Consider the following 26,469-nt stretch of genomic DNA (forward strand, 5'->3'; position numbering starts at 1 on the left):
AAGGCTTCTACTAAACATCATTTTTCATCATCAGCTAAAGCAAATAAAGAAATATGGTGCGATGAGCGTGGAAAAGGCAAAGGCAAAGGAGGCAATGATTGCAGCAGCTCAAATCAATATCATGATCCTCAAGGGAAAGGAAGAGGGTGTGGAGGTCGACATTCAACTGGTTACAAACCAAAGTCAGTAGACAAATCTAACGTAGAGTATTTCAATTGTCACAGTTATGGCCATTACAGATCAAAATAGCGAACTAATTTGAAAAGACAAGGTGGAGAAAGAACTAACTTTGCAGAAAGAGAAGAAGAAGTGTCTCTTTTGATGGTGTGTCACATGAAGGAAGAAACTCAACCAAACATGTGGTATTTAGACACTGGCCATAGCAACCACGAGTGGAGATAAAAAGATGTTCTCTGATTTGGATGAATCTTTCTGCATCACTGTGGAGTATGGAGATAATTTCGTTGCTTCTATTATGGAAAAAGGGAAGGTAACAATTCACGCCAGGAAATTCTATGCAGACCATCTCAAATGTTTTTAACATCCCTGAGTTGAAGACCAATTTTTGAGTGATGGCCAACTACAAAAGAAGGAATATGAAATCTCTATCAATGACGGCATTTCGAGAATACAAGACGAAAAATTGGGCTTAATTGCCCAAGTCAGTATGACGGAGAAACGAATATTTCCGCTATATCTCCATAATACTACTCATTCTTGCTTCTCCGTGAAATCAAAGGATGAGGTTTGGTTATGGCATTTTCTTCATGGACATCTAACTTTGGTGGGCTAAGAACACTGCATCAAAAGAGCATGGTGATGGGTCTTCCTCATGGCTCCTCAAATTTGTGAAGAATGTGTTGTTAGTAAACAACACCGTAGTCAAATTTCCACAAGGAAAATCATGGAGAGTAAGGAAGACATTGGAGTTCCTTCATCCAGATATCTGCGAGCCAATAAGTCCATCTTCCAATGGAGGTAAAAGATACATAATTATCTCCATTGATGACTATAGCTGTAAAATTTGGGTTTATTTTTTGCAAGAAAAATCTGAAGCTTTTAAAGCTATAAAGCACTTGTTGAAAAAGAAGTTGGCAACCCAATAAAAGCTCTTCACATTGATCGTGGGGGAGAATACAACTTACATGAATTTGCAAATTTTTGTGAGATGCATGGAATCAGGAGGCAACTTACTGCAGCCTATAAGTCGCAACAAAATGGTGTTTGCGAAAGGAAGGATCGCGCTATTTTGAATGTGGTACGAAGCCTTTTGACAACAAGTGGCATTCCGAAAAGCTTTTGGCCCGAAGCAATCAATTGGACCATACGTATTTTGAATAAAAGTCCTGCTCTTGTTGTTCAAAATATGACACCAGAGGAAGCATGGAGCGGCGAAAGACCAGCAGTAGAACATTTCAAAATTTTTTGGTGTGTTGCTTATGCCCATGTTCCAGACAGAAGAGAAAAAAGCTTGATGACAAGGGAGAAAAATGCTTTTTTTCTTGGCATTAGTGATCAATTTAAGGCTTATAAGCTTTATGTTCCTATCACGAAGAAAATCATTATTAGTCATGATGCAGTCTTTGATGAAGATCGAACCTGGCCATTTGAGCGAGAATGGTGTTGGAGACCGTATTCCAGCTGGCTTTGATAATGATGAGGAAAGAGAGCAACCTATAGAACATGTCCATTAGCCAACAATCACTCAAACTTCCCCAGAAGTTGCTCGAAGTCCACTTGGTAGCTGAACAAAGGCTAGAACGTGTTAGAAGGAGACCCGCATGGATGACTAATTATGAGATAACTGAAATTGATCAATCTAAAGACCACTTACAAATTTTTGCTTATTTTCCGACTATGATCCAACAACTTTTGAAGTCGCTGTAAAATAATCAAGTTGGCAGAACGTGATGGATGAAGAAATCGCAGCCATTGAAAGGAACAATACGGAGTTTATAGATCTTCCTCGAGGGCACAAAACAATTGGTGTCAAGTGGGTGTACAAGACGAAGTTGAAAGCAAATGGCGAAGTTGATAAGTACAAAGTGCACTTAGTGTAGCTAAAGGCTATAAGCAAGAGTTCGGTGTGGATTATAAAGAAGTCTTTGCACCTGTTGCACGTAATGATACAATCAGATTGGTGATTGCATTAGCAACTCAAAATTCATGGCCCATCTTCCAACTGGACGTGAAGTCAGCCATTTTGCATGGTGACTTGCAAGAACAGGTATTTGTCGATCAACCTAATGGATATATGAAGCTTGGTAGTGAACATAAGGTATATAAATTTAAAAAGTCATTATATGGTCTAAAACAAACTCCACAGGCTTGGTATAATAGCATTGATCCTTATTTTTATTTTATTTTTAACAAAAATAGCCTTAATGGCAATTCTACGAATATTTGTAGTTGTAATTAAAAGATAGATTTTTTCTTTGGGAAAAAGCCACCAAAAACCCTAAACTATGCTCATTGTGACACATTTACCCCAAACTTTTCTTTGTGACACAAAAAACTCTAAACTTATATGCATGTGACACATTTACCCCAAACTTGTGCTCGTGTGACACATTTACCCCAAACTCTTTGTTGTGACACTAAAAACTCCAAACTTATATTCGTGTGACACATTTACCTTGAGGTAAATGTGTCACACGAATATAAGTTTAGGATGTTTGATGTCATAAAAAAATATTTTGGGGTAAATATGTCACACGGGTATAAATTTAGGATTTTCAATGTCACAAGAAAAAGTTTGGAATAAATGTGTCACATGAGTAAAAGTTTGAGATTTTTGGTGTCATAAAAAAAAGTTTAGGATAAATGTGTCAAAGTTGGCAAAGTTCAAGGTTTTTGGTGGTTTTCTTTTTTTGGATGGAGGCTAGGGGATGCTAGATTTGTCACCTAGATGAAGGTTTTGCGTTTTAATTTGGTTCATTAGAAAGTTGGTGCTAATCTTTTTTTGCCACAATAGTAAAAGTCTGTCTATTTTATATATTTTTCCCTTGCAAATAAGGGGCCGGCCCAATGAGCTAGCTACGAGATGAGCCTCACACTCCCTGTTTATCTCTTATCTCTTATCTCTTATCTATTACCACTCCTGCAAGCTGCGGCAGAGCAATGCTGCATTCAATTCCGGCGAATGAATCTGTGATTTCAGGCTGGTTCCGGCGGTCGAATGGGCAAATCTCCCCTCTCCTTCTTCAACCATTTCGGACCAAATTCCAGACCCGTTTCCCAATCACTTGCTCCTTTACTTCCTCCGGTTGGAGCTCGAGGGGAGGATTCAAGAGGCACGTAGTCGTCCAAGGAGCCCATCCCGAGTCGGACCAGGAAGCGGAAGACCAAGAAGAGTTTCGAGTAATGGCGGCTGTGAGGAGCGAGTACAACGACATTGTCATCGTCGACACCGCGAGATCCCGGTTCCTGTTGCTGGACTCCACGCACAACGTTCACAGCACGGTGAACAAAGGGGAGGACAAATGGACCGGTTCCTACTGGGATGAGTTCGCAAGCCTGCCGGCCATAGTCCCCGAAGGCTCCCCCATCGCCATCTTCGGATTGGGGGGCGGGACTGCTGCTCACCTGATGCTGCAGCTGTGGCCTTGGTTGCGGATCGAAGGGTGGGAGATCGACAAGGTTCTGATCGACAAGGCCAGGGAGTACATGGGGCTCTCTGAGTTGGAAAAGCCTAATGGAGCAGGCGGGATGCTCAGCGTTCACGTCGGCGACGTCCTCTCTCCTCGGGCAAAGGTTGATGGAGGATATTACGCGGGAATCGCAGTGGACTTGTTCGCGGGAGGCAGGGTATTGCCGCAGTTGCAGGAGGTCGAGACTTGGTTGGAGTTGAAGGAGAGGTTGATGCCCAGCGGCCGCATCATGGTGAACTGCGGTGGGATCGATGACGTCAATCCCACGGGAATCACTAGAGAGTGGGAGCGGAATTCCACAATCAGGGCAATGTCAAGCGCCTTCCCTGGAGAGTTGAGCTGGAGAAGAATGGCACAAGCGGAAGGTGAAAACTATCTAGCCCTCACGGGACTTTTGCCTGATCTCGACCTGTGGTCTGCCAGAGTCCCCGGCCGTTTGAGCAACAATGTCCGAGAATGGAGGCCTTGCATTTGACTCATCCCCTGCCCGAACAGAGTCGAACTCTGGATCTCCGTTTATCGCACAGGGTGCCGCATCTGATTAGACCAATGCAAGCAGAGGACCTTAACATCGAATGATCTCGATCTATATTCCTCTGTAGCGGCAGCTCCTCTGTCTTTATTCAAATTCATCTTTGCTTGAATGCACCACCCATCAGTAAGGTAAATGGTACTGGATGCCTCCTTCACCACTCATACTGGCTTCCACAGTGGAATGATTCGAAGTCGCAGTGGTTGATGGCAATGTTGCGCTCTTAACTGTCTTCTATGGTGCCAAATTTGCAAGACTCCGGCTTCCTGCAGCCAAGCGCGCAGAGAGCAAGAGCAAGAGAGAGAGAGATTTATACCAGCTAGGGTTCTTGACATATAAGTATAGTCCAAGCTAGAGACAGATTGATGAGGTTTTTCGCTAGCCTTAGTTCCTTATACCGAGCACGCAGAAGAACTTTCCCTCGCTATAAGCAAATCAGATTTAGACAGCAAATCAGTCAGCAACTGCTATATATAAACAATGCTTCTCTAACCTATACAAATCCAGGCTTTGTCCTCGCAATATCCAAACCAAAGAGAGGATATTGGGTGCGCCTGGGAAACACTTTTGCCCTTAGGCTCTAAAGCCCCTTGGAAAATTCAGGGTGTTTGGTAATTATTCCCAAGCGGTTTTGAGCTTCATTGCCCTCAAGACCTTACTAAAAATACAATTTTACTCCTCTTAAAAGGTAAAACCCTATATCTATTGCTTATCTTCCTTCTTGAGCAAGGCCGTCGGCGAGAGCAGATCTAACGGTTGAAGGGCCGGCGAGGGGGGACGAGGTTCGGCCAGGGTCGGGTTTCGCGTGACCCCGGCGAGGGCCGCCAAAGGTCGCATGAACCCAGCGATGGCCACCTAGGGTAGTGCAACTCCCAGTGACGACCGCCTACCTAAATCCAGCCAGAGCCCTTTGCAAAGATTTTTTTGCCAAACACTACTTAAACCTAAATTGCTTTTTAAAGAATTTTTTTTACCAAAAGCCATTTGTCTTTCCCCAAAACCTCTCACACGAAAGACATTCGCACTTCTTCATTGCTCATATCCAAAACTGAACCGAACGGAACGCATCCATAGTCTTAAGCTTCTGGAAAATCTCATCGACCTTATCGAGATACTTGGAACAAATAGAGGCCGCCAACAGGGCATTCAGGTGCAGCAGGGAGCGGTCCCTCTTTAGGCTAGGCAGTTGGTCAAACAGCTTCTGGGCATGCTCGAACATGCCCGCTTTCCTATAAAGACTTGTCAAATGGACCGCAAATTTGTCGGTGGAACTCGCCACGTACTGCTTCTGGTCTTCGAGGAGGTCTTCGATCAAGGCGAACTGCCGGTGCTTGGCTAGGCGTTGGACGGTCTTCTCGTACAGGACACGTCTACGACGAAACTCGGTCGACTCGGAGAGTCGCTTGAACTGGGTGACCAGTTTCCGGAGGTCGCATTGTTTGCCGAGGTCTACGCGGGGTAGTCTGGGGCGTCTGGTGAAGACGCCATGGAGTCGCCGAAGCACCGAGGACATGGCGAGTCGCTTCCTCCGGCGAAAATTTCAGAGGAAGCGACAACAGAGTCGGACACCCTTAAAAGTGACAGTTGAAGTCGTTTTACGTCTCTGACCCTCCCCCAAAAAAAAAAATCGTTTTATTTCTCTATTTAGGGAAAATTCCATGTTCTAGAACTTGTACCTAAGCATAGAGTGCATTATAATCTAAAATTAATCTCCGAATCCTAAAATTACCTTTAAAAAAAAAAACACAAACTAGAGAGATAGAACACGTGCAAAGGGAGGGACTAGTGGGGCTGTCAAATGTGTGGATCAGGTCGGGTCGAGTTGAGTTGGGTTGAAAATGGGCCGGCTCAAATTGATTCATTTATCATGTTTTGACATTTTTATATGCAATACAAATTTAGTGATTTGTACTTGACCCCGACTCATTTACTAAAATACTTTCATAGTTAATCGAACTTATGAAAATTCGTATCCCCTTAGTTAACCCACTTTAAGCTTTTTATGTGTATATGTTATCTGGATAGAATTGATTTTTCAATTATAAGTTGCTAAAGATTGACTTTCAACATTGTATAGAATTTTCAATTTTTTGTATTTACTCACAATGAAAAATAAGAGAAAGTTGATATTTGGCAGTAAATTTATGAAATTATGACAACAAATAATTTGTTTAATTCTACCGATATTCGGGTATGTTATGTGTCGAGAGAAGCCGACTTAGTTGCAGATTGAGTAGCTAAAACTCATAGAGAAAACGCATTACCCCAAAATATAAACAAAGCATTGCAACTACAAGCAGCCAAAGCCAAGACGCATACGAAATGAGCATGATAAGAAAAGCAAACTAGAAGCATGGGATCCGGATCGCCTAATATTGGGATTTCCGTGACATGCATGACATTACTTAAATTAGACCATCCAAATAAAAATGAAAGGCCTAATTTGAGCCACGTTTGTGATTCAAAATTTTTCAAACACCAAAAAAATTCCCTATACATTTTTTCTCTCCCTTTCAACACATGACGTGACTCAAATCAGGCCATTCATTTTCATTTGGATCGCTTAATTTGAGTAATGTCACGCATATAATGGAAATCCTAATATTAGTCGATTAAAATCCAGAAGCATGAGTGCATGCAAGAGCCAAGCGATCACCACGCCCGGTGAAGATGAAGACTTCCTGTTCGCCATGAAATTAAGGCCACCATCGAACTGGGTAAAAGAAGAGACTATGGAAAGAGGAGACAGCTTCCAACTTGCCAGTGGACTGCATGTTTTCGAGTACACTAACAAAGATAAGAGATTCAATAAGATGTTCAACAACGCAATGCAAGGTCCGACCAACATGTACATGAGTAAAATTGTCGAATCATATCGCGGCTTCGACGACGTCAAGACGGTGGTCAATGTAGGCGGTGGTGTTGGTGCAAGCCTTAGGATTTTACTATCCAAGCACCCCCACATTCATGGCATAAACTTTGATCTACCTCATGTGGTCAAAGAGGCTCCTCCTTATCCTGGTAAAGTCTGTTTCTCCCATTTCGCTCCATCTTCTTTTTCTAACAGATATCTCTCACAGGGTTGAACTTTGTTTAACTCTTAGCACAACCGTTCGAGTGAATTATCGAAAATCGAACGTGATTCGTACCATACGAAATCAGCTTTCGTGTAGATATGGAGAGTGAAGACTTTGGATAAAGCTGAGGCATTTGAGGATGGATTTGATTCATCTATCTTTTGATGGCAGGCATAGAACATGTGGGAGTGGACATGACAAACTACATTCCTAAAGCGGACGCCATTCTCATGAAGGTTACTCCATCGCATGATATTACGATAATCCTTATAGATTGTCATGCACTATGGACCTAAAATGAAAACTAACAGAGAATAATTAAATATTAAATCGCATCTTCATCTAACAGTTTAAGATTTTTAAATATTTGGCAGTAATCCCACAAAATTTCACACAAATTAATCATGGCTACATAGCTCGTGGAATCTTTCTCTACACATCCCTCATCTATCACCATCGCAACGAATAGTTAATCGCTTGCTAAAGATAAAACTACTCATATCCTTAGTGTTAGAAGTGGAATGTGCAAAGAAATGTTGAACGACATGTATGCTTGACATTTATCCAAAACTAACTGATAACCCGCCATTTTGTAGTGGATAATTCACGATGCAGATTGCCAGTTCTGTGTGAAGCTACTCAAAAACTGCTCGGAGGCATTGGCAGAGAAGGGCAAGGTGGTGATCGTGGACGCAGTCCTCCGGGAGTATCCCGAAACGGACATCGTTGCGAGGAACGCCTTCCTAGCTGACACGGCCATGCTGAATATGACTCCCGGCAGAAAGGATCGGACAGAGAGAAAAATCAAGGTCCTGGCACGTGCATCCGGCGTCGATGCTCCGAAACTTGTGTGTCGAGTTTACAACATGTGGGTGGTCGAGCTACGCAAAAGGATGTGATCTCTTCTCATCATCCCAAGCATGTCTAGGGAATTTATTGTATGCTCGTGTTGGGTTTGCAGACTTAAGTCGGCCCCTTAACCTTGTGTGCCTCCATAAGGAATAAATTAGGGTTCATGATTAAATAATTTTTTTTAATTGTGCTTTAATCTGAACGGTCGCTACTGTCCTAAAATCCTTTTATACAGGGAAAACCCAAAAGTCCATTCTACCCTTTTGTACACTTGTATTTGCCTTTGTCTGTCGCTTTTCAATCCTCGCTTGGCCTAGCTCTCTTCACTTGAGAATATCGAGCAATTTTGTGTTCGACCAAGAGACGGATTCTCAAACCTTAATGGATCGTAACTGCATGCGTTTTTTCGTGAATCCCATATAAAATGTCTAGACACTTAAAAATTTAGATGAGAATGAGATTTACTCTTTTTCCCATTCTAACAGTCAGATAGCGATTAGGGATGCTTTCCTCAAAGGGCCCTCGAATATGCTCATGGTGAGATTGTGCAAACTGGAGACAGATTCTATAGTTTGAAATTATGATTTGGAATGCTTTGACGAAAGAGAAAAACTTTATAACTGAATTATGGGATAAGTGCAATTGAAAGCCCTAAAATTTCCAAAAAGTATAGTGAAGCCCTACTACTTGTCACAAAAGTGCAATGACATCCTAAAACGTTCAAAAAGCTCAATTTAGAGGGGGCCATTTGGGCCCGTGGGCCCGGAACCGGCCCGTTGACCGGGCCCATGGTTCCGGAAACGTGGGAACCGGCGGTTCCGGGCCGGTTCGGAACCGTCCACAATATAAAAAAAAAAAAAAGTGGGCCCGGGGGCGGAGAGCCGTTGGGCTCTCTGCCCCCTGTGCCCCCACCCCTCTTCTCCTTTGGGCCATTGCTTTATATATAATAAAAAAAGAATTAAAAATGATTCTTGCCTATAAATACATATGCTTCCCCTTTCATTTTTGTCACAAATTCTCTGAACAATCTCTCAAATTCTCTCTGAAATCCTCTCAAATCGCTCAAATTCTCCAAATTCTCTCAATCCCGACTCAATTCTCTCAATCGGATTTCCAATCAATTCTCTCAAAAATGGCAAGTGGAAGCAGAAATGCTAACAAGGGCAAGATGACTATGGGAGATTCCGAGTATTCCATTCCTGAATATAATCCTCGTGAATATGCAAGTTGGGAAGACGACGACGATAATATCAACTATGTCCCGATTCCGAACGTCGAGCACATCCCAACACAAGAAAGTCTTCATCCTCCCACTGGTGTCAAAGAAACGTCAACGGCAAATGAGCCGGAACGGAAGGGCCGAGATAATACATCGGACTTGTGGCTACACTTCGACAAGGTACGTGATGAAGTCGAAGGTAAGTATAATGTAAAATGTAAATATTGTTCGCAAACATATAAATTCACGAAAGGAGACGGCTACGGAACATTCCGTCGGCATTTGTGAAAAAAACATCCAACGCAAGCGGGGATCGACAATACGCAACAACAAATTTCCGGGTACGCCACTTCTAATCCTCATCCTTTATTTCGTTTCACTGAAGCACTTTATAAACAAACATTAGGTGAATATGTTGCCCTTGATCATGCTCCGTTTAATACTGGTGAAAATTTTAAAATGAAATATTTGATAAATACTGCGTTGGTTCCATAGCGCCAACTATTCCAAAAAATACTCTTAAACGTGAAGTTTTTCATCTTTATAAAAAGGGAAAAAAATCTTTAGCAAAATTTTTTGCGGAATTCAATGGACGTGTGCATATAGGTAGCGATATTTGGAGTGATCCTTCGCAAATTCATTCTTATATGGGTGTCACGTGTCATTGGATAGATGACAATTGGATGATTCAAAAAAGACTTATTGCATTCCGAGTTTTTTATGAAAGCTATTCGGCTCATAATATTTATAGAATAATTAGGCAAGTTTTAGAAGAATATAATTTAATAAATAAAGTATTTTCAATTGATTTTGATAATGCCGCCGCAAATACCGCTTCTATTCCCGAATTAGAAAATATTTGCAAACCCACTTTTGGCAGATAATTTTTTCACATTAAATGTGCTTGTCATGTTTTAAATTTATGTGTACAAGATGGTTTACGAACTTTTGACACTTCTCTCGCCCCAATAAAAAGTGCAATTAAATTTTTATGGAGTCGTCCCCAATGTATGAAATCATGGGGAAAATTTTGTAAACAAAATGGGAGAAGGGCAAGAAGATTTCCAAAAGATATTCCGACTCATTGGAATTCTACGTACGAGTTGCTTCGGCAAACTTTTGAATATAAAGATTTATTATGTATGTTTATTTCACAAAATATTCCCGAAATTACTTTACTTCCTCAACATTGGGACGTTTGCAAGAAAATTTTAGATATTTTAAAAATTTTTAATGATGCTACTAAGACTTTATCTGGTATTTATTATCCTACAACGCATTTATTTTTAATAGAGTGTGTTAATATTAGTAGTGTTTTTAGTGAATACGAAAATGATACCGAATTAGGTCGAACTATTTTAGTAATGCGAGAAAAATGGTTGCATTATTATTTGCAAATTCCTCTTGTCTATTTAGTTGGTATTGTTTTTGATCCACGTATTAAATTAGATGGTTTACAAGATTATTTGAATGTGTATTATCATGATTGTTTACATTTGGATGATTCAATAAATATTTCAAATATATTAGGACATGTTAAAGAATCTATAGTAGCATTATATGGAGAATTTTGTAGTAGATATGGTTTAAGTGATTCTGGATCTTTACAATCTACTGCCTCACGTAGCGAAGGTGGTAGTTCACTTAGTAGAGGGTATAATATGCTTAAGAGTAGGCAAAAAAAAAACAAAAAGGGGCAACGGGTAGTATTTCTGAATTAGAAAAATATTTAACCACTCAATTTGAGTTTCGTGATGCGTAACATAGTACTGATTTCGAAATCCTGAAGTGGTGGAAGAGTCACCAAATCGAGTATCCAGTTCTCGCCCTCATCGCTCGTCAAATATTAGCAACCCCTTCTTTAACGGTTGCAGTTGAACAAGCATTTAGTTATGGAGGATTAATTTTGGACTCTCGCCGTTCAAGATTAAGCCCGGACTCTGTGAAAGCTCAAGCTTGTATCGGCAATTGGACGAGGGCGAAATATCGACACCAAGAGTTAGATCGTGAACACGAATTTTTTAGCGATGATGTTGGAGATACCACCGCCACGGGTACCACAACGGGTAACGACGATTGACGATGAGGTAAGTTGGGGTTCTCAAAGGTAAAAGAACTACATGGACTTTGATTCTTCTATCCCCAAGAAGATATGTAGGCGCTTAATGATAATTCATTAAGTTCAAGCCCATTCCTTCTTTTTTTTTTCTCATATTTTATTACAATGTACAATTTAATTGTATTTTATAATTTATTATTTATTATATTTATTTTATTATTTATTATTTTAAAAATTATTATTAAAAAGGAATCGGAATGAACCGGGCGGTTCCGAGCGGAACCGGAACCGGCCCGGGAACCGAAACCGCCATTATACACGGTCGGTTCCGGTTCCACCTTTTCGTGGAACCGGAACCGGCGGTTCCACCGAACCGGCCGTGCCTAGCTCAATTAAGTCCTAAAACTTGTTACAAAAGTACAATCGAATCCTGAAATTTTCAAAACGTGCATCTAATGGAAGGGCTTGAATGAACCAATATGGAAAAATTTAGGACTTGATTTTACTTTTTGAATATTTTAGGACTTAATAGCGCTTTTGAAAAACTTTAGGACTCAATTGCATTTTTTCCGTGACAAATTTCTTTTAAAATTATTGTATTTTAGTGTAATGGATCAAACTATGTTAGTGGCCGGATATGTGGTTTGATTGTTTTGAGTTTCAATGTAGGTTTCCATCACTATTCACTACCACCACTGTACATCTCTCTGTATCTCCACCCCTTAGAAACCTAGTCAAATCGAAAAATACCAAAAGAAAAAAAAAAGTTTGAAGAAGAGAATCAGCACTCAACTTCTTATCGGGAATTGATTTTTTTACTTCTTAAAAGAAGTAAATCTTTTTCATTTATTAAAATGGATCTAAAATTACTTCTGGAGAAAAAAAAATGCTTCAAAAATAGGAAAATAAAGTTTTATAACTAAACGAATTTCTGCTCTAGAAGTTACGTTATCAAACGGATTCTACTATTCTATTACAGAATTGTTGTCAAGCGTGACCCAAATCTCCCAGCAGTCTTGGAAATTAAGATTGAGCACAAACCATCAAAGGCAGTTTTCATGGCTTCAGCTCTCGCCAGCATAACCTTTGCTGTACATGTAACCGCAGTACCATTAATTAGCCACGATGATTGACACGTGGTGGATAAAGACTTTACGTACATGATCCAACAGCCGATTATTTCATTATAGTTATCCCACAATAAAGGGTTGTGTTTTGGCTGTGAGCATTATGATACTGCTATTTCAAGGTCAATGAACACTTTTCTTTCTTTTCAATTTAAGTTTTACTGGATACATACGCCTTATATACTACTTTTGGGCAACCCTCTCAACAATTTTCCCCTCGCCAAATTACCCGAATTTCAATTTTACCCTCATCGTCACTTTCCTTTGCCTATCCGACTGGCATGACGTGATACCGGCGGTGAGCTCAAGTCTAACAGTTGGCGAGCTAGGTCTGACATCGGCAACCCTTGCCTCGTGTCATGCGACCTTGACGTGGCATCTTTTGGAGTCATGCAACCTTAGCGGCTCTCGCCAGAGGTGGGTCGCCCAATCCGTCGGCCCTCAAGCGAGCTCATCCGGTTTCTCTCTCTTTCTTAAATTATTTTTCGGATTTGACATCAGAGTTGGTAAAATATCATGAAAACCCTCTTATCTAAAGCCATTTGCATTTATGGCAAAGTTTAGTCCAAAACGCACCCGTAATTTCTAGGGGGGCCACCGGCCAGCCACTTCAATTACGTAACTGTTGAAGTGAACGTGCAGGTTGCCTTCCTTGTACAAGTACGAAAGGAAACCAGAGATGGGGAGCTAGTTAGAAAGCAACCCCAACCTATGCAAATAGGCTTCAAACCATTGCGAGTAGTTTTTTTCTTTATTGTCATAAATGGAGGAAGCCCATACGCAGCAGATATCTCACATCATCAACCATCTGGTCATCCAATCACTATCCGCATTTCCTCATCCAATTAACATTGTGGAGTCAAGCTTCCCCTTTCTTTCTGTTTAATCAATTCTTGTTTCATTGAGTTCCTTTGCTGTCATGACCTCAACCTCTCAACTGCATTTCCTCTTCTCCTCTTTCCCGATGTTCTTCTCCCTACAAAATTATTGGTGGTGCTAGGGATGATTGATTCTCGGGTAATCCGGTTCCCATTTAGAAATCGAGAGCTATACTAGAGGGGCCGATTCTCAATTTCTAGGACCGAGAACTAGACCACCTTGTCCCGGAACCGGTGGCATGTTCTGTGTTTTTTTATTTTTATTTTTTTGGTCGTTATATTTGCCCGTTAAACCGCATTTTACCCCTTAACAAACAGAAGATCAACCAATGATTTGCTTAGACAAATAGATTGAGAAGTAGGAGGGGTTGAGACATAAAGAGGTTATGCGAAGGTCAACTAATGAACGAGCAAACGTGAGGGTGCCGTGCATGAAGAATGGTGGCCAATAGGGTTTTTTCAGAATGGGAGTAGAGGCTTTTTCAGATTCGTAAGAAATTAAATATAAAAAAAAAAAATGATCGGTCCAATCCGAGCGGGCAATGTCACACCCGGAATTGGAACCCGACTGCAATTCACCAATTCCAATTTTATGGTCAAAAACTAGAACAATAACCTTAAGAATAGCCCAAAATCGACCGGTTCGGTCCGATCAGAGTGATTCCTTTTGGTTACCCCTAGCTGGGGCAGCAAAAGGGCCAAATGAACACATGCAACGCATACCTATCCACGAGGACATGCAAAATTCTAGCTCCGGTGGCCCAAAAAACTGAAAATTTCTATGATGGTAAATTCTGAAGGTGCTGATAATTTTGAAATACTGGTGTTAAGAGAATATGACACTTGCTTGTCGGGTCATTTGTTAGTACGATGCCAGTGTTATAATGAATTGGGTTAATATCATAAAAAACATCAAATTGGTATATACATGCCGTATTTACTCTAAACTAATTTTTGTGTCACAAAAAAATCCAAATTGATATGGCCGTGTCATATTTATCCCAAATTAATTCTCGTCTCGCATAAAATTTCACGACCCTGGATCACCCACCTCGTTTTCTCGTCTGCTCCGGCTTCTGTCTCTCCTCTACTTCATTCAATTCTTTGGCATTGCTCCTGTGTGAGGCCCACCCTCCCTTGCCGCAAGGAATCTCGTGCAAACCTCCGGACAAGGTCCTCTATATTAAATTACCCACATTGTAATGAATTTTTAAATTTCCCACTAAATTGGTAAGACTAACTTTTTCATTATATTACAAGCATGGTTAGTAGATTACCAATATTTTATTAAATTTTCGAATGTCTCAATAAATTAGTAAGCTAGCGATTATTTCAAGTTTTATATGTATGGCTATTAATTTACCAGTATGGGTTTGGCTCTGTTGCTAGCTATTCTTGTAGGCATTACGGCTGGCGAAATGATAGAAGAATTAAATCTTCTGAATATGGACCGAAAGATCATCAAGTTAGCTATAAACTTTGTTAAAGAAAAGATAATCAGGGAACTAGTAATTCTGTTTCGAGTATATCGCGATATTACTGTGGATGTGAGCTTACCGATAGGAGTCAATCTCCAAGATGTAATCGAGCATCTCTTTGATATTGAATTCAGTTTATTCTTAACAAATATAACAACATCCAAAGAAATTTGTACATTAATATCTTATTTAAATATAGAAATCAAGGGTAGTAATTGGCCAACATTTTAATGAGTTGTCCAACGACCAAATAAATAAGTTAATATCTTCTTTTAGATTTTACAAGAATGGATCGTAACCTAGCAAAGTTGCAATAAATTTACCAATGCCCAAATAATTGAGTAAGTTACTCTTTTAAATTTTACAAGTGCTGTTAGCAAATTACTAACGATGAAATCAATTTTTCGGATATCAAACAAATTTGCATCCTCTTGCAATTATTACAAGTAAGTTAACAACATTATAAGTTGCCAACACTATGCAGAATTCAACAAAGTTATAAAGTTACAAACATTTATGTCAAACCATGAAAAAAAAATTCTGTGATGTACACCGATTTGATTTATTTACCAATATCCACTGGTCGTTGTGGAATTACCAACATTATCGACTTTTGGCAACAATTGACCGACTTTTACTTGTCAAGAAGTTCCGACATTAACTTGAGCTAATCATCAAATTATTTTTCCTGTTAAGCTTCAACCAGTATGAGGTTGCCATCTAAATCTTTTTAATGTGTGTTTTGTTAAATTTTTAAGGGAAAGACATAACTAGAAGTAGAAGCAGTGAAAAGTTCCTCACAAGCATAGCCTAATTCTTTTGTAAATTGGTAAATTCATCACAGTGTTAGTATATTACCCCCACGGGGTAGAATTTGAATGAAATTAGTAACTTACAAATTTATTGGATTTCCTGTAAATCTAGTATAGTACTAATAGTTTACTCACAACATTCGTAAAATCCGGAAAATGTAGGCAACTTCTATAAGAAGGTTAGAAAGTTCGTTATCATGTTGGTATTTTACTAACCAACTTGCAAAATCTGAAATTTTTTTTTTTGGGCAAATTACCAACTTAGGATGTTGATAAAGAGTTTATGAAGTTGGTAGTTTACTATCAATCTGTTGTAAACTTTGAACAAGTTCAGTAAAGTATTCATTCACCGTGATGCTTGTAACTTCGTTATAGGGTTGGCATTTTACTAATCACGATTGTAAATTTGAATTAAGTCCATCACTTTACCAATCATACTCGTAAAATCTGAGAGAAAATGTTTGTTAACTTATCAAGATGTTGGTAAATTCATTATAATGTTGGCAATCTACTAATCACACTGATAAATTTAAAATCAGTTGGAAACTGACTATATATCAGTGTGAAACTGACTAGTTATTCCGATGTTGGTAAATTCATTATAGCATTAGCAATTTACTTACAACATTGTATAACTTAAAAGAATATGGTAACTTGCCTATTCATTTGGACATTGGTTGATTCATAACAATGTTGGTAACCTAACAAGTTACCAGACAAGAAAGTTATCGATCATACTTATTTTTACCAACGACATTGGGAAATTTACCAACAACTCCAGAATTCTACCAAACACCCAGTACAAGGTACAAAACAAAAACCCTTATATTATGTTCAACTGCAAGAAATTATAAACTCGGCCAATTGTATTAACTTCCTTCTTTCAAAGCGGGCGGGGTCAGTGAAAAACCAATAATACAATTTAATTTATCTCGTAATTCTTCCCCCATTCAATCTCTTCCTTACTTACTTAAGGGAAAATCCTCATAAAATCAGTGCGGGAACATGATGACAATCTTGTATTGTGTCCATTCATGACACGTTTAGGTTGGGAAAATTGTCTAAAAAGTATTAAATCTATTGCACTTTTGACAATGCAATTCTAAAGGAAAATGTCCGAAAACCCATGCACCTTTTGCATTGGTGCCAATTTAATCTTAAACCTTTTAATTGTACCAATTCAGTACAAACTTTTTGCATTTGTGCCAACTGAGTCCATCCGACCAATTTTAGCTTGAAATCGCTAACGTGTAAGCCGGTCATCCTACGTGGCTCTCACCAGCACCGACGTCTATTTTTAAATATTAATACTTTTTTTATTTTTTTTATTTCTTCTTCTTCTTTTTTCTTTACCATTTTTTTTGTTTTTGGACAGAGTGCTGGTGACCATTATCGGCCAAAGCAAGGGTCGCGAGCCCTCATCCAGATCTTGGTCAATCTAGGGCGTCGGCTGCGGGAGAGGGCCGCATTGGTAGCAGCATCGGTCGTGCCATGTAGGACGAACAGCATCCACGTTAGAAATTTTTCACCAAAATTGATCGGATTGACTCAATTGGCATAAATGCAAAAGGTTTAATGACTAAATTGGTACAATTGAAATATTTAAGACTGAACCGACACTAATGTAAAAGGTTTAGAACTTTTTGGATTTCTCCACTCATAAACCTTTTAATTTTGCCAATTGAATCTATTCGGTCAATTTTGGCCGTAATCGCTAACATGGGTGTCATCCGTCTTACATGGCCCAACCGGCACCGACGTAGACAACTTATAATAACATTTTAATATTTTTCCTTTTTTTATTTGCATTAATTTTTCTTTTTTTTTCTTTTCCTTTTTCTTTTCTTTGTCGTTTTTTCTTTTTCTGTTCGGATGGAGGGCACGTCACGGCCCCGCCGGCCCTTTGAACCAAAAGGGGAAATAAATAAATAAATAAATAAACATCCTCAAAAATATTAAAATATTATCAAAATTTGTTCATGTCGGTGCTGGCCTTGCCATGTAGGATGGCCAGCATCAACATCAATGATTTTCTACTAAAATCGGCCGGATAGACTCAATTCACGAAAAGTGAAAAGGTTTAGGACTCAATTAGAAAAATTAAAAGATTTAGGACTGAATTGTCATAAATGCAATGGGTTTAGGACTTTTTGGACAATTTTCCCCTCTAAAAATCCATAATACAATTAAAATTATCTGGCGGATTAAAGAATCCAGCTTCACCTAAATATGATGATCTCGTAATTCTTCTCTCATTCAATCTCTTCCTTGCTTACTTAAGGGAAAATCGTAATAAAATCAGTTCTGGAGCATGATGACAATCCCGCATTGTGTCCTCTCATAACACGCTTAGGTCTCAAAGGGAGGAAACGCCTTGAATGATCACACAAGAGAGGTCAATGATCTCTTTGTTCGAGTGATTTCTCCAAGACTATCCCGCCAGGAAGAAGGGCAGCGAGCGGAAGGAGAAGCAATCGATGGTTGCTTGCCCATTTCGCTCTTGGGGAATTATTGACTGATGCCTGCTCTTTGGTTGATCGACCAGTTGCAGCATCTCCTGCTTATTGGCCATTACATATGCGTGACGACGACCGATTAAACAAGTGGAGAATCGGACAGCTAGTAAGAGCAGGACACCAACTCTCACCTAAGTCACCAAAAAAACTTAATTTTCAACTTCTCTCTTGAGCCTGATTAGTTCGCTGTGATGTCACATCATCTCCATTATTATGTAAGTTAATCGCAAAAACTTGGTACTTCAACCGCGTAAGTCAAGTTATTTAAACGGAAGTAGTTAAGATATGACAAAACCCGGCTTTAGGTGAGATGGTTGAAAGAGGAAAAACTGAGATGTTTCGGTTCTTTCCAAATCGTGATGGCTTTGTCTATTATCTTCCGCGCGACAAGAGTTGTGCATGATGATTAGGAGTGATGCATGTGAAATCCCCGGATTAATTCATTGAGGTATTGTCCACTTTGGCCCGTGTCAAATCGATGTATTATCCGCTTTGACCCATCTCATATCGAGACTCTCGATTTTGTCTTTTTAGAATACGTATAGATACTTTCCCAGGAGGTCAAACATCCTAATAGTGATTTAGCCTGAGCACACTTAACTTTTGAGTTGCAAAGCAAAACTTGGCGTTACGCCAAAAGGCGTCTCCATGGGCTTTATATATCAGAATCCCTCTCCAACTGTTCAGTGAATAATTCGATTCATTCCTGCCTCTTCATCATCCTAGAAGCCTGCAAGAGCCACTCTTTGTCTAGGCCGTCTTTTGACCTAGGCGACCACTCCTCGTCCTCATCGGGCCGGGTTGTTACACTCGGTCTACAAGCATTTTGTCTCACGATTGCGAGGGAAAAATTTACTAAAAGCAATGACATGCGTTATCATTTAAATTATTAAGATGCAAGTGACTTTACGACGTTTTCAGAAATTTGGATCTGCCGGCATCTTCGTCGTTGAATTACCATCTCCCACGTTCGCTACACGATCAATTGTTGGCATAGAAAAAAAAGTGCTTGCGCATCCGCTAATCACATGATGGCGATTAAAATACGTGGTGCGATTAGACTTCAATTGAATAATTCCATGACCCGTGCATTACCCTTTACTTTGCTTATCCTTGAATGCACGACATTCTTACCAGCATTATTCTACTTCTTCTTTAACTTCACCAAATGAGTTCTATCTCAGTGGATTTTTAATTCATGATGTGCGCACATGTATTTGTTCGATGTGTGAGACTTAGGAGGAATGTGGGAGAACAAAAAAAAAAAAAAAAAGAGGTTTAAATTTCTTTAGACAGAAAATTCTGATTCCAAACTTTATAGTTAGCTAAGGGCATGTTTGGTAACGCTCCCGTTTCTTCGATTCCTTCCTCTCTCTTTTTTTTCGGGAACATAAAAAGTACAAAAATCTGTTTGGTAACGTCGGTTAATTTTTCTGTTCCATATAACATATTTGGAACATGAACAAGAAGCGAAAAAAAGATATACTTCTTTGCTCAGAAATTATTTTCGGGAACAGAATTGTTACCAAACGGGCCCTAAAACTCATAAAACTTAGACTTTAGTCAAGAGAAAAACATGCACGTGTGAAAAGTGCCCTGTACAGGTTCGACTCCCACATGACCAAGTGGAATAAAATCTCGCGTTCGGGCCATCGACCTCGATCGCGGGAGGAGGACATACATGTATTAATCTAAATACCAGAATTGACCAGTTTAGCAAATCATTAGCTGATAGGCCAAAAGACTTATCTAGCTAATTCCTTGATTTAATCTGATCCAGCAGTGTACAAATTATTCAAAAAAGCTCAGGGATGGCTACATGAAAGGAAGCTTGAAGGGTTTCAAAAGATGGGTACGTGGAAAGAGGAAGAATAATGACACAACCAATATGCAAGGGGGGTGGAGTTGGCTGAAGTTGTCAACCGAAAACGAGAGGCAGGTTTCTTCCTCTTTACTCTCTTAATGTTGGGGCTAGCAAAAGTGGGCAAATCCCATTCAGCCATGTGAAGCTGTGTTGAGTATTATAAATGAAGATGGGAAACTTACCAAAGATTCCAGCGTAAGACATTCCCCAAAATGATTTGGCAATGAAAGGCCAGGAGGTCTTGCTATGAATCATGAGCTTGCTCCACTAGCCATCACCCAAATCATGGGCTATTGTCCCCCTTTCCCCACCATTCTTGCCTCTCAAGAAACCACTCCACAAAGCTAAAACCGAGAAATTATGAAGGAAAAAAATAAATTCTAAAGCTATTGCAATTGTGGTAATTCAATTCAGTACTTTGTTTTTGCCAATTCAGTTCGAAAATTTTGTAATGTTGAGTCAATTCAATTCTCGGCCAATTTTGATCAGAAATTGTTGAACACCAACCGTGACTGACACTAACGTAGACAAATTTTAATAATTTTTTAATTTCTTTTTTTTTCTTTTCTTTCTCTCTTTTTTTTTTTATAAACTTAGAGAAGCGAGGGCTTCGTAGCCCTCGCTGGGTTTGGGCGCATGCACCCTCTCCCTCACCGACCCTAAGTTCGGAGAAAAAATAATAAATAAAAGAAAAATAAAAAAGGAAAAAATTATTTAAAAAATCCCAAAAATTCATTAAAATATTATTAAAATTTCAACGTCGGCACCGACCGTGCCATGTAGAACGGTCACCATCTGGGTTAGCAATTTCCGGCAAAAATGACCGAATGGACTGAATTGGTGTAATTATAATAGCTTTTAGACTTTTTTTTATTTTTTTAGTAGTTTTCCCAAGCTAAAACCCCGTTATGAATGGGTGGTTTCCCTTTTCTCTGTGGAGCTAAACTTGAGATGCAACATTAGGGTAATGGGCTATCACTAGAGGAGAGCTCCACCACAAAGTTAATCCTACCTCAGTTCCTACATCATCAAAGTACTATGCTCCTTATCATTGACAAACCATTCTCAGAGATATATCTCAGAGAATTTGCCTTAGCAGACCCTACTCCATATAAATTGCATTTTAATCACTATTAAACACCGCGAAATCCATACTAAACCCGCTCAAGTTTGAGAAAGTAGTTCCGGAAAATCTTTTAGATAATTACTGTCAAAATTTGTGAGCATGTTGGACTGAGTAGTAGCCAAAACCCAGTTTTTCTAATATTCGAGATAGAGTCAAAGGCAGGCACGGATTAGAATTTACACCCGGACAGCTCATTGTTCACAAGCACCACGGGCTCTTGCTGGGTCAATGCGGAGAGAAAAAAGAGAGAGGGGTTGGAATTGTCAATTTCCGTATGCAGGAGCAATTGAGACATCTCTTTCGACCGTCCAGAAGCAAATGAAATAGCTGATTGAGCAATCAAGACTATTATTATTATGGTTACTGTTATGAATCACATTATTACAATAATAAATGCACAAACGTACTCCAATTATTCACAACCAAATGAACATAGATGATACTGGGCCTGCTTGCAAATTGTCCTAAACACGACTCTCTCTTCTTTGAAAGAAGAAATAATAATGATTCCGCGTACACCCGCCTTCTCTCTCTATCTCCTTGCTTGTAGACTGCATTGAGCTGGGCATGTTGAAGAAGATATATAAACTTGTTCCGACTTGCGAGGGAAGGAAATTGGCGTCAAGTGTCTTTTCTGTGTGTGTGTGTGTGTGAACGAAGAATGAGCAAGCCGAAGAAGAAGCTCTCTGTGTCCTACATTGCAATTCCATCTCAGATAATCAACTCCCTCTCCTCATCATCTCTTCAATCTCTCCTCATATCACCCAGCAGACCACCTCCTCCTTCCCCATTGCCTTCGCTAAAGAAGGCGGCCAAGCCACTTCGGCACAAGCTGTCGTGGAAATCTCCAAAGTTATGGTTCTCAGCTCTGTTCCTCGTGGCCCTGCTCGGCATGCTGAGGATCGGCCTCCTCCCTCTCTCCCCATACCCTTGTGGTACTACTCCAACCGCCAGTACTCGCCATCACATTTTAGATAACCAGGCCATCGGTCGAGCGCGAACAGAGCCTTATTATTATAAGAATTATACACTGAAAGAGGAGCCAAGAGAAAAGGCAGAAGAAGAGCGCTGCTTCTGGGAGCAACCGGAGGGAATGGGGTACAGGGGGTGCCTGGTGTGGAGCAAGGATTACAGCCAGAGGAGCGAGAGAATTGTGAAGGAGAGGCGAAAGTATGTGATGGTGGTGGTGGCCGGCGGGATCAACCAGCAACGCAATCAGATTGTGGATGCAGTCGTCATTGCCAGGATTCTCGAGGCCGTTCTGGTGGTTCCAGTTTTCCAAGTCAATGTCATCTGGGGCGACGACAGGTACCTAGTTCGAATAGAATAATTATCCATAGATATTCCCCTTACAAGGAACTGGTTGGAAATTTCATGTCATCTTCATACCAACCAAACAATGGCCAGAGCACTTCTGGTCACCAGCTATTCCCCTCAACCGAACAATGCAGTAACTGAGTACATATTCTCATCATCTTCTTGCAGCGAATTCTCGGACATATTTGACTTGGATCACTTCAAGAGAGTCCTTGCCAATGATGTACGTGTGATTTCATCTCTGCCCTCCACTCATATAAGGACAAGGCCGGTCGTCGTGAGACCGACTTCACTCCATATTTCTGCTGACTGGATTCGCTCCAACTATCTCAGAAGGGTAAATACAGCCCGTTTTGCCTCTTCTTGTCCAGAATGAATATGCTCTGCTCAATTAACAATTTGCAGGTCTTAGCCAAGTGTCTAAACGAGCCGTTCTTAGTGGTTCATTGGCTTTGGCTGTTCATTATCATTGTTGCTACTATCTCTATTTTTGTCATTTATATTTGGATGAATTCCCTCAGTTTCTTGACTTGTACATTCGATGCGATGACCAATTCAAAGCGTCCCTGTTATTCGGATCATATGTCAGAACTTCGGCTTTGTGGTTTTTCAAAAGTTAAAAACAAGGACAAGGAAAGATAAGTTCGCCAACAGTCGCTTTAAGGAAAACTGAATGATGTACTTGTCTGCGAAATTTCTGCAGCTCGAGAAGGTGGGGGTTCTGCTCTTACGGGGTCTAGATTCCAGGCTATCTAAGGATCTTCCTTCTGATCTTCAAAAGCTTCGATGCAAGGTACTCCCGATCAATGTTCTGCTTCTTCAGACAGATGGGCAATTACTCGAAGTCAAAGTGACGGCTGGAGGTTGAAATGCATACTAGTTGGAAAACGGAATCACAAACTAAAGAAAAAATTGCCAATTCTTTAACTTGGTTGAAATTAGATATGATTGTTTCTATTGCAGATCAAAATGGATCACCCTTAAATGATGACACCTTAATTTTTTACCAGAGCAAGCCGTGACTTGCTTGCTGACAAAAATCAGTTTTATCCCCAGAGTAATTCCGTTCATTCTGTCTCTCCGTCCTTAGGAAATTAGGCTTGAGATTTTCTTGAAGGAACAGGGTTAATGTTTAACATTAACAGAAAGAAAAAGGCATTTTTCTTCCGGAAAATTTTTAGATCCATGTAGTACTTGAGACAAGCAAAAGAGATACATGATCGCATTCTCTGTTCTGCACAGGTCGCCTTTCATGCATTGAAGTTTGCACCGCGAATACTGGAGCTTGGCAATAAACTTGCAGAGAGAATGCAGAGCAAGGGACCCTACATTGCTCTTCATTTGCGGATGGAGAAGGATGTTTGGGTGAGGACAGGTTGCCTTCCGGGTTTGAGCCCCGAGTATGATGAATTGATAAGTAGGGAGAGGAAGCGGCACCCCGAGCTCCTAACCGCCAAGTCAAACATCACCTATCATGAAAGAAAGCTTGCGGGTCTCTGCCCCTTGAATGCATTAGAGGTTGCCAGGTGATTACTTGCTCTATATAGCTCCTGATCAAGCATAATCAGCCATTGCTTTATCGAGTATGTCTCTAGTAATCGAAGTGTCGGTTGTCCTATTAGGTTGCTTAAGGCTCTAGGTGCCCCAAAGAATGCAAGAATCTACTGGGCTGGCGGGCAACCACTTGGTGGGACAGAAGCATTGTCGCCACTCACCGAAGAGTTTCCACATTTCTACAGCAAACAAGATCTCGCATTGCCCGGAGAATTGCAACCTTTTGCTAACAAAGCCTCCTTTATGGCTTCCATTGACTACATTATATGTGAGAGGAGTGACGTCTTCATGCCATCTCATGGGGGGAATATGGGCCATGCTCTTCAGGTACTGCAGCATTTATCATTGGTCTAGCTGACTAGTTCTACCACATAGTTAACAACACCCTTTGCTAACAAAGGAATTGAGACTATCTTGAGGACTTGCATTAGCTGTCACCGGAAGGCTTCCCTTTCGCTTGCGTCCTTTTGACTGACAAATGTTTCTGGAAACAGGGGCAGAGGGCCTATGCCGGTCATAGGAAGTACATAACACCAAACAAACGGCATATGCTTCCTTACTTCTTGAATACATCTCTCCCTGAGCCAGAGTTCAACAGAATCATGCGGGAGTTGCACCAAGACTCCTTAGGTCAACCAGAACTCAGAACAGGCAAAGTCGGGAGAGATGTTACAAAGTACCCTATTCCTGACTGTATGTGCAACTCATCCAGTAGGAGTTTCTCATTCCAACGACACACAAGGAGCTTGCTTTACAATTTGGGGTAGTATACTTCATGGAATTTCTAAATGTTGCCCACAAGAGTTGGCATCAAACGACCGAGCTCTTTTGGATCTTGAGATGGCAGCCACATAGCTGCCCAGGCTGCTGGCAATGGCACTTCTGGTAGACTGTTCAGATTGCAGAATCCCAACGTTGCCTCTGCCCGCCAACAAGACCAATCAGTGGCAAAGAAAATAGAAGATCATACAGGGACAGAAGCATTTGTTCATTCTTTATTGCAAAGATCATTCAGGCAATGATTACAGGCCGATTTTCGTCCAGGACTGACGAGTAATTGGTCTACCATGTAATATAGTCACTTTTGTGCAGAAATTGCCATTTATGAGTACGGAACAGAAAATACTGGTTCCTCCTTGTAGTTTCGCAGAAAAAATGGTTCCAGTTTGCGTTTATTGCAATGTCTTAACAAAGGATAAGATACAACAAGCATTCCAAAGAATATATAGGCAGTAAAAGGGTACCTGAGATTGAAAATGTAGCAAGATATGCAGTCATTTTAAAAGCAGTGGAGCCGGGAGCGAAATTTTCAGCGCAAGAAAGGCTTGATGCAATATACTGAGCTTGGTTTCAACAATATGTCAGTGGCAACACTTAGCAATGCCATTGTGCTACTGTCATGAAATGATTTGCTCCACGTGATGGAGAAATTTTTTTCGATTTCTCATATTTACTCATGCAGCGGAAACGCAAAACTCAAATTGAATTAGACGCAAACAAGCACGCAAAGGTGGAAATTCGGGAAAAAACCTTCCTTGAAGTCATCGTTTGAAATAGCGCCGACGGCTGTCTATCACACGAGCGTAATTCCTGAACTAAGTCATGTCAAATGAGTTGATGGAAGCTGAAGTGGTAATTGAGCAGAAGCAATTGTGCTGACGAGGTTTTGGTCTGAAAATTCCGCAGCTGATGATTGGTTGGTTCTTCAAACATTATGGGAAATTGAGAGAGAAATTTGGGAGTGTTTGAGATGGAAAGACGGTGTTCTTTGTGCATTACCCAATCTGAGATACCAAAGATATCTTGTAAGTAACATTTTCGGAATTCAGTAATGTTTGTAACTTGAAGTGAGAGGCTGTTGAGGGTGACGATGGAGGTGGAGGATCTATTTAGGGGGTGACCTTGGATTGACCAACAGGCGACAGAGGATGGACTAGCGCCAATCTAGGATTTAATTGGAAGGGACACTAGGATAGGAAGTGAGTATCAAAATGGTATATTCCAAAAAGGTAGGGGTCCAATTGAAACATATTAAAAAAAAAAAAAAGAGAGACCTCAGAATGGTATACATATAATAAATTTTCCACAAACTAATATTTTGACCACCGATAATCTCAAATTGACACAGTTATGGCAAATTTACCGTTCGCAATCTTTTGTTCAATTTTAACGTCAAATTACCGAGGCAAATGACACATGACAATTGATTTACCTTTCATTTGATAGAAGTGTACAAGTTCAGCGTTTTTCGTGATATTAATTCAATTTAATGAAAACTAACGAAGAGTACATTTGATACGGCGGTACCAATTTGAGGTTTTTGTAGTCAAAAAAATTAATTTAGAGTAAATTTATATCAGTTCGGATATTTTCATGATATTAACCTTAAAAAAAAAAAGGAAGTATTT

General features: G+C 40.2%; 4 protein-coding genes across 4 annotated transcripts; 3 read left to right on the top strand and 1 right to left on the bottom strand.

Annotated features, from left to right (window-relative positions):
* The first annotated feature begins 3,040 nt into the window (after window positions 1–3,040).
* On the top strand, window positions 3,041–4,577 carry LOC115757568. The gene is made up of 2 exons (XM_030697860.2): window positions 3,041–4,133; window positions 4,184–4,577. Exon 1 carries the CDS (start codon window positions 3,121–3,123, stop codon window positions 4,123–4,125), a length of 1,005 nt encoding a protein of 334 aa, XP_030553720.1. The 5' UTR covers window positions 3,041–3,120; the 3' UTR covers window positions 4,126–4,133; window positions 4,184–4,577.
* Window positions 4,578–5,218: 641 nt separating this feature from the next.
* Window positions 5,219–5,695, bottom strand: LOC125315263 (pentatricopeptide repeat-containing protein At1g55890, mitochondrial-like). The gene has a single exon (XM_048279716.1). The coding sequence runs from the start codon at window positions 5,693–5,695 to the stop codon at window positions 5,219–5,221; it is 477 nt and encodes a 158-aa protein (XP_048135673.1).
* A 1,114-nt stretch (window positions 5,696–6,809) lies between these two features.
* On the top strand, window positions 6,810–8,164 carry LOC115757569 (caffeic acid 3-O-methyltransferase 2-like). Its single transcript, XM_030697861.2, has 3 exons — window positions 6,810–7,203; window positions 7,431–7,495; window positions 7,856–8,164. The coding sequence occupies exons 1-3, from the start codon at window positions 6,810–6,812 to the stop codon at window positions 8,156–8,158; spliced, it is 762 nt and encodes a 253-aa protein (XP_030553721.2). The 3' UTR covers window positions 8,159–8,164.
* A 13,489-nt stretch (window positions 8,165–21,653) lies between these two features.
* On the top strand, window positions 21,654–25,236 carry LOC115731099 (O-fucosyltransferase 20-like). The gene is made up of 6 exons (XM_030661727.2): window positions 21,654–22,498; window positions 22,676–22,844; window positions 23,211–23,300; window positions 23,750–24,033; window positions 24,130–24,388; window positions 24,556–25,236. Exons 1-6 carry the CDS (start codon window positions 21,852–21,854, stop codon window positions 24,826–24,828), a joined length of 1,722 nt encoding a protein of 573 aa, XP_030517587.1. The 5' UTR covers window positions 21,654–21,851; the 3' UTR covers window positions 24,829–25,236.
* Window positions 25,237–26,469: the final 1,233 nt, after the last annotated feature.

This window comes from Rhodamnia argentea, chromosome 5 (assembly GCF_020921035.1).
Source record: "Rhodamnia argentea isolate NSW1041297 chromosome 5, ASM2092103v1, whole genome shotgun sequence".
In the NCBI taxonomy this organism is placed as follows: Eukaryota; Viridiplantae; Streptophyta; class Magnoliopsida; order Myrtales; family Myrtaceae; genus Rhodamnia; species Rhodamnia argentea.

Excerpts from the sequence above, each read along its gene's own strand:
- LOC115757568 (XM_030697860.2), top strand. The coding sequence starts at position 3,121 with ATGCTGCATTCAATTCCGGCGAATGAATCTGTGATTTCAGGCTGGTTC.
- LOC125315263 (XM_048279716.1), bottom strand. The coding sequence starts at position 5,695 with ATGTCCTCGGTGCTTCGGCGACTCCATGGCGTCTTCACCAGACGCCCC.
- LOC115757569 (XM_030697861.2), top strand. The coding sequence starts at position 6,810 with ATGAGTGCATGCAAGAGCCAAGCGATCACCACGCCCGGTGAAGATGAA. Across the intron at positions 7,204-7,430 it reads AGAGGCTCCTCCTTATCCTG|GCATAGAACATGTGGGAGTG; the intron begins GTAAAGTCTGTT and ends TTTTGATGGCAG. Across the intron at positions 7,496-7,855 it reads CGGACGCCATTCTCATGAAG|TGGATAATTCACGATGCAGA; the intron begins GTTACTCCATCG and ends GCCATTTTGTAG.
- LOC115731099 (XM_030661727.2), top strand. The coding sequence starts at position 21,852 with ATGAGCAAGCCGAAGAAGAAGCTCTCTGTGTCCTACATTGCAATTCCA. Across the intron at positions 22,499-22,675 it reads GTCATCTGGGGCGACGACAG|CGAATTCTCGGACATATTTG; the intron begins GTACCTAGTTCG and ends ATCTTCTTGCAG. Across the intron at positions 22,845-23,210 it reads GCTCCAACTATCTCAGAAGG|CTCGAGAAGGTGGGGGTTCT; the intron begins GTAAATACAGCC and ends AAATTTCTGCAG.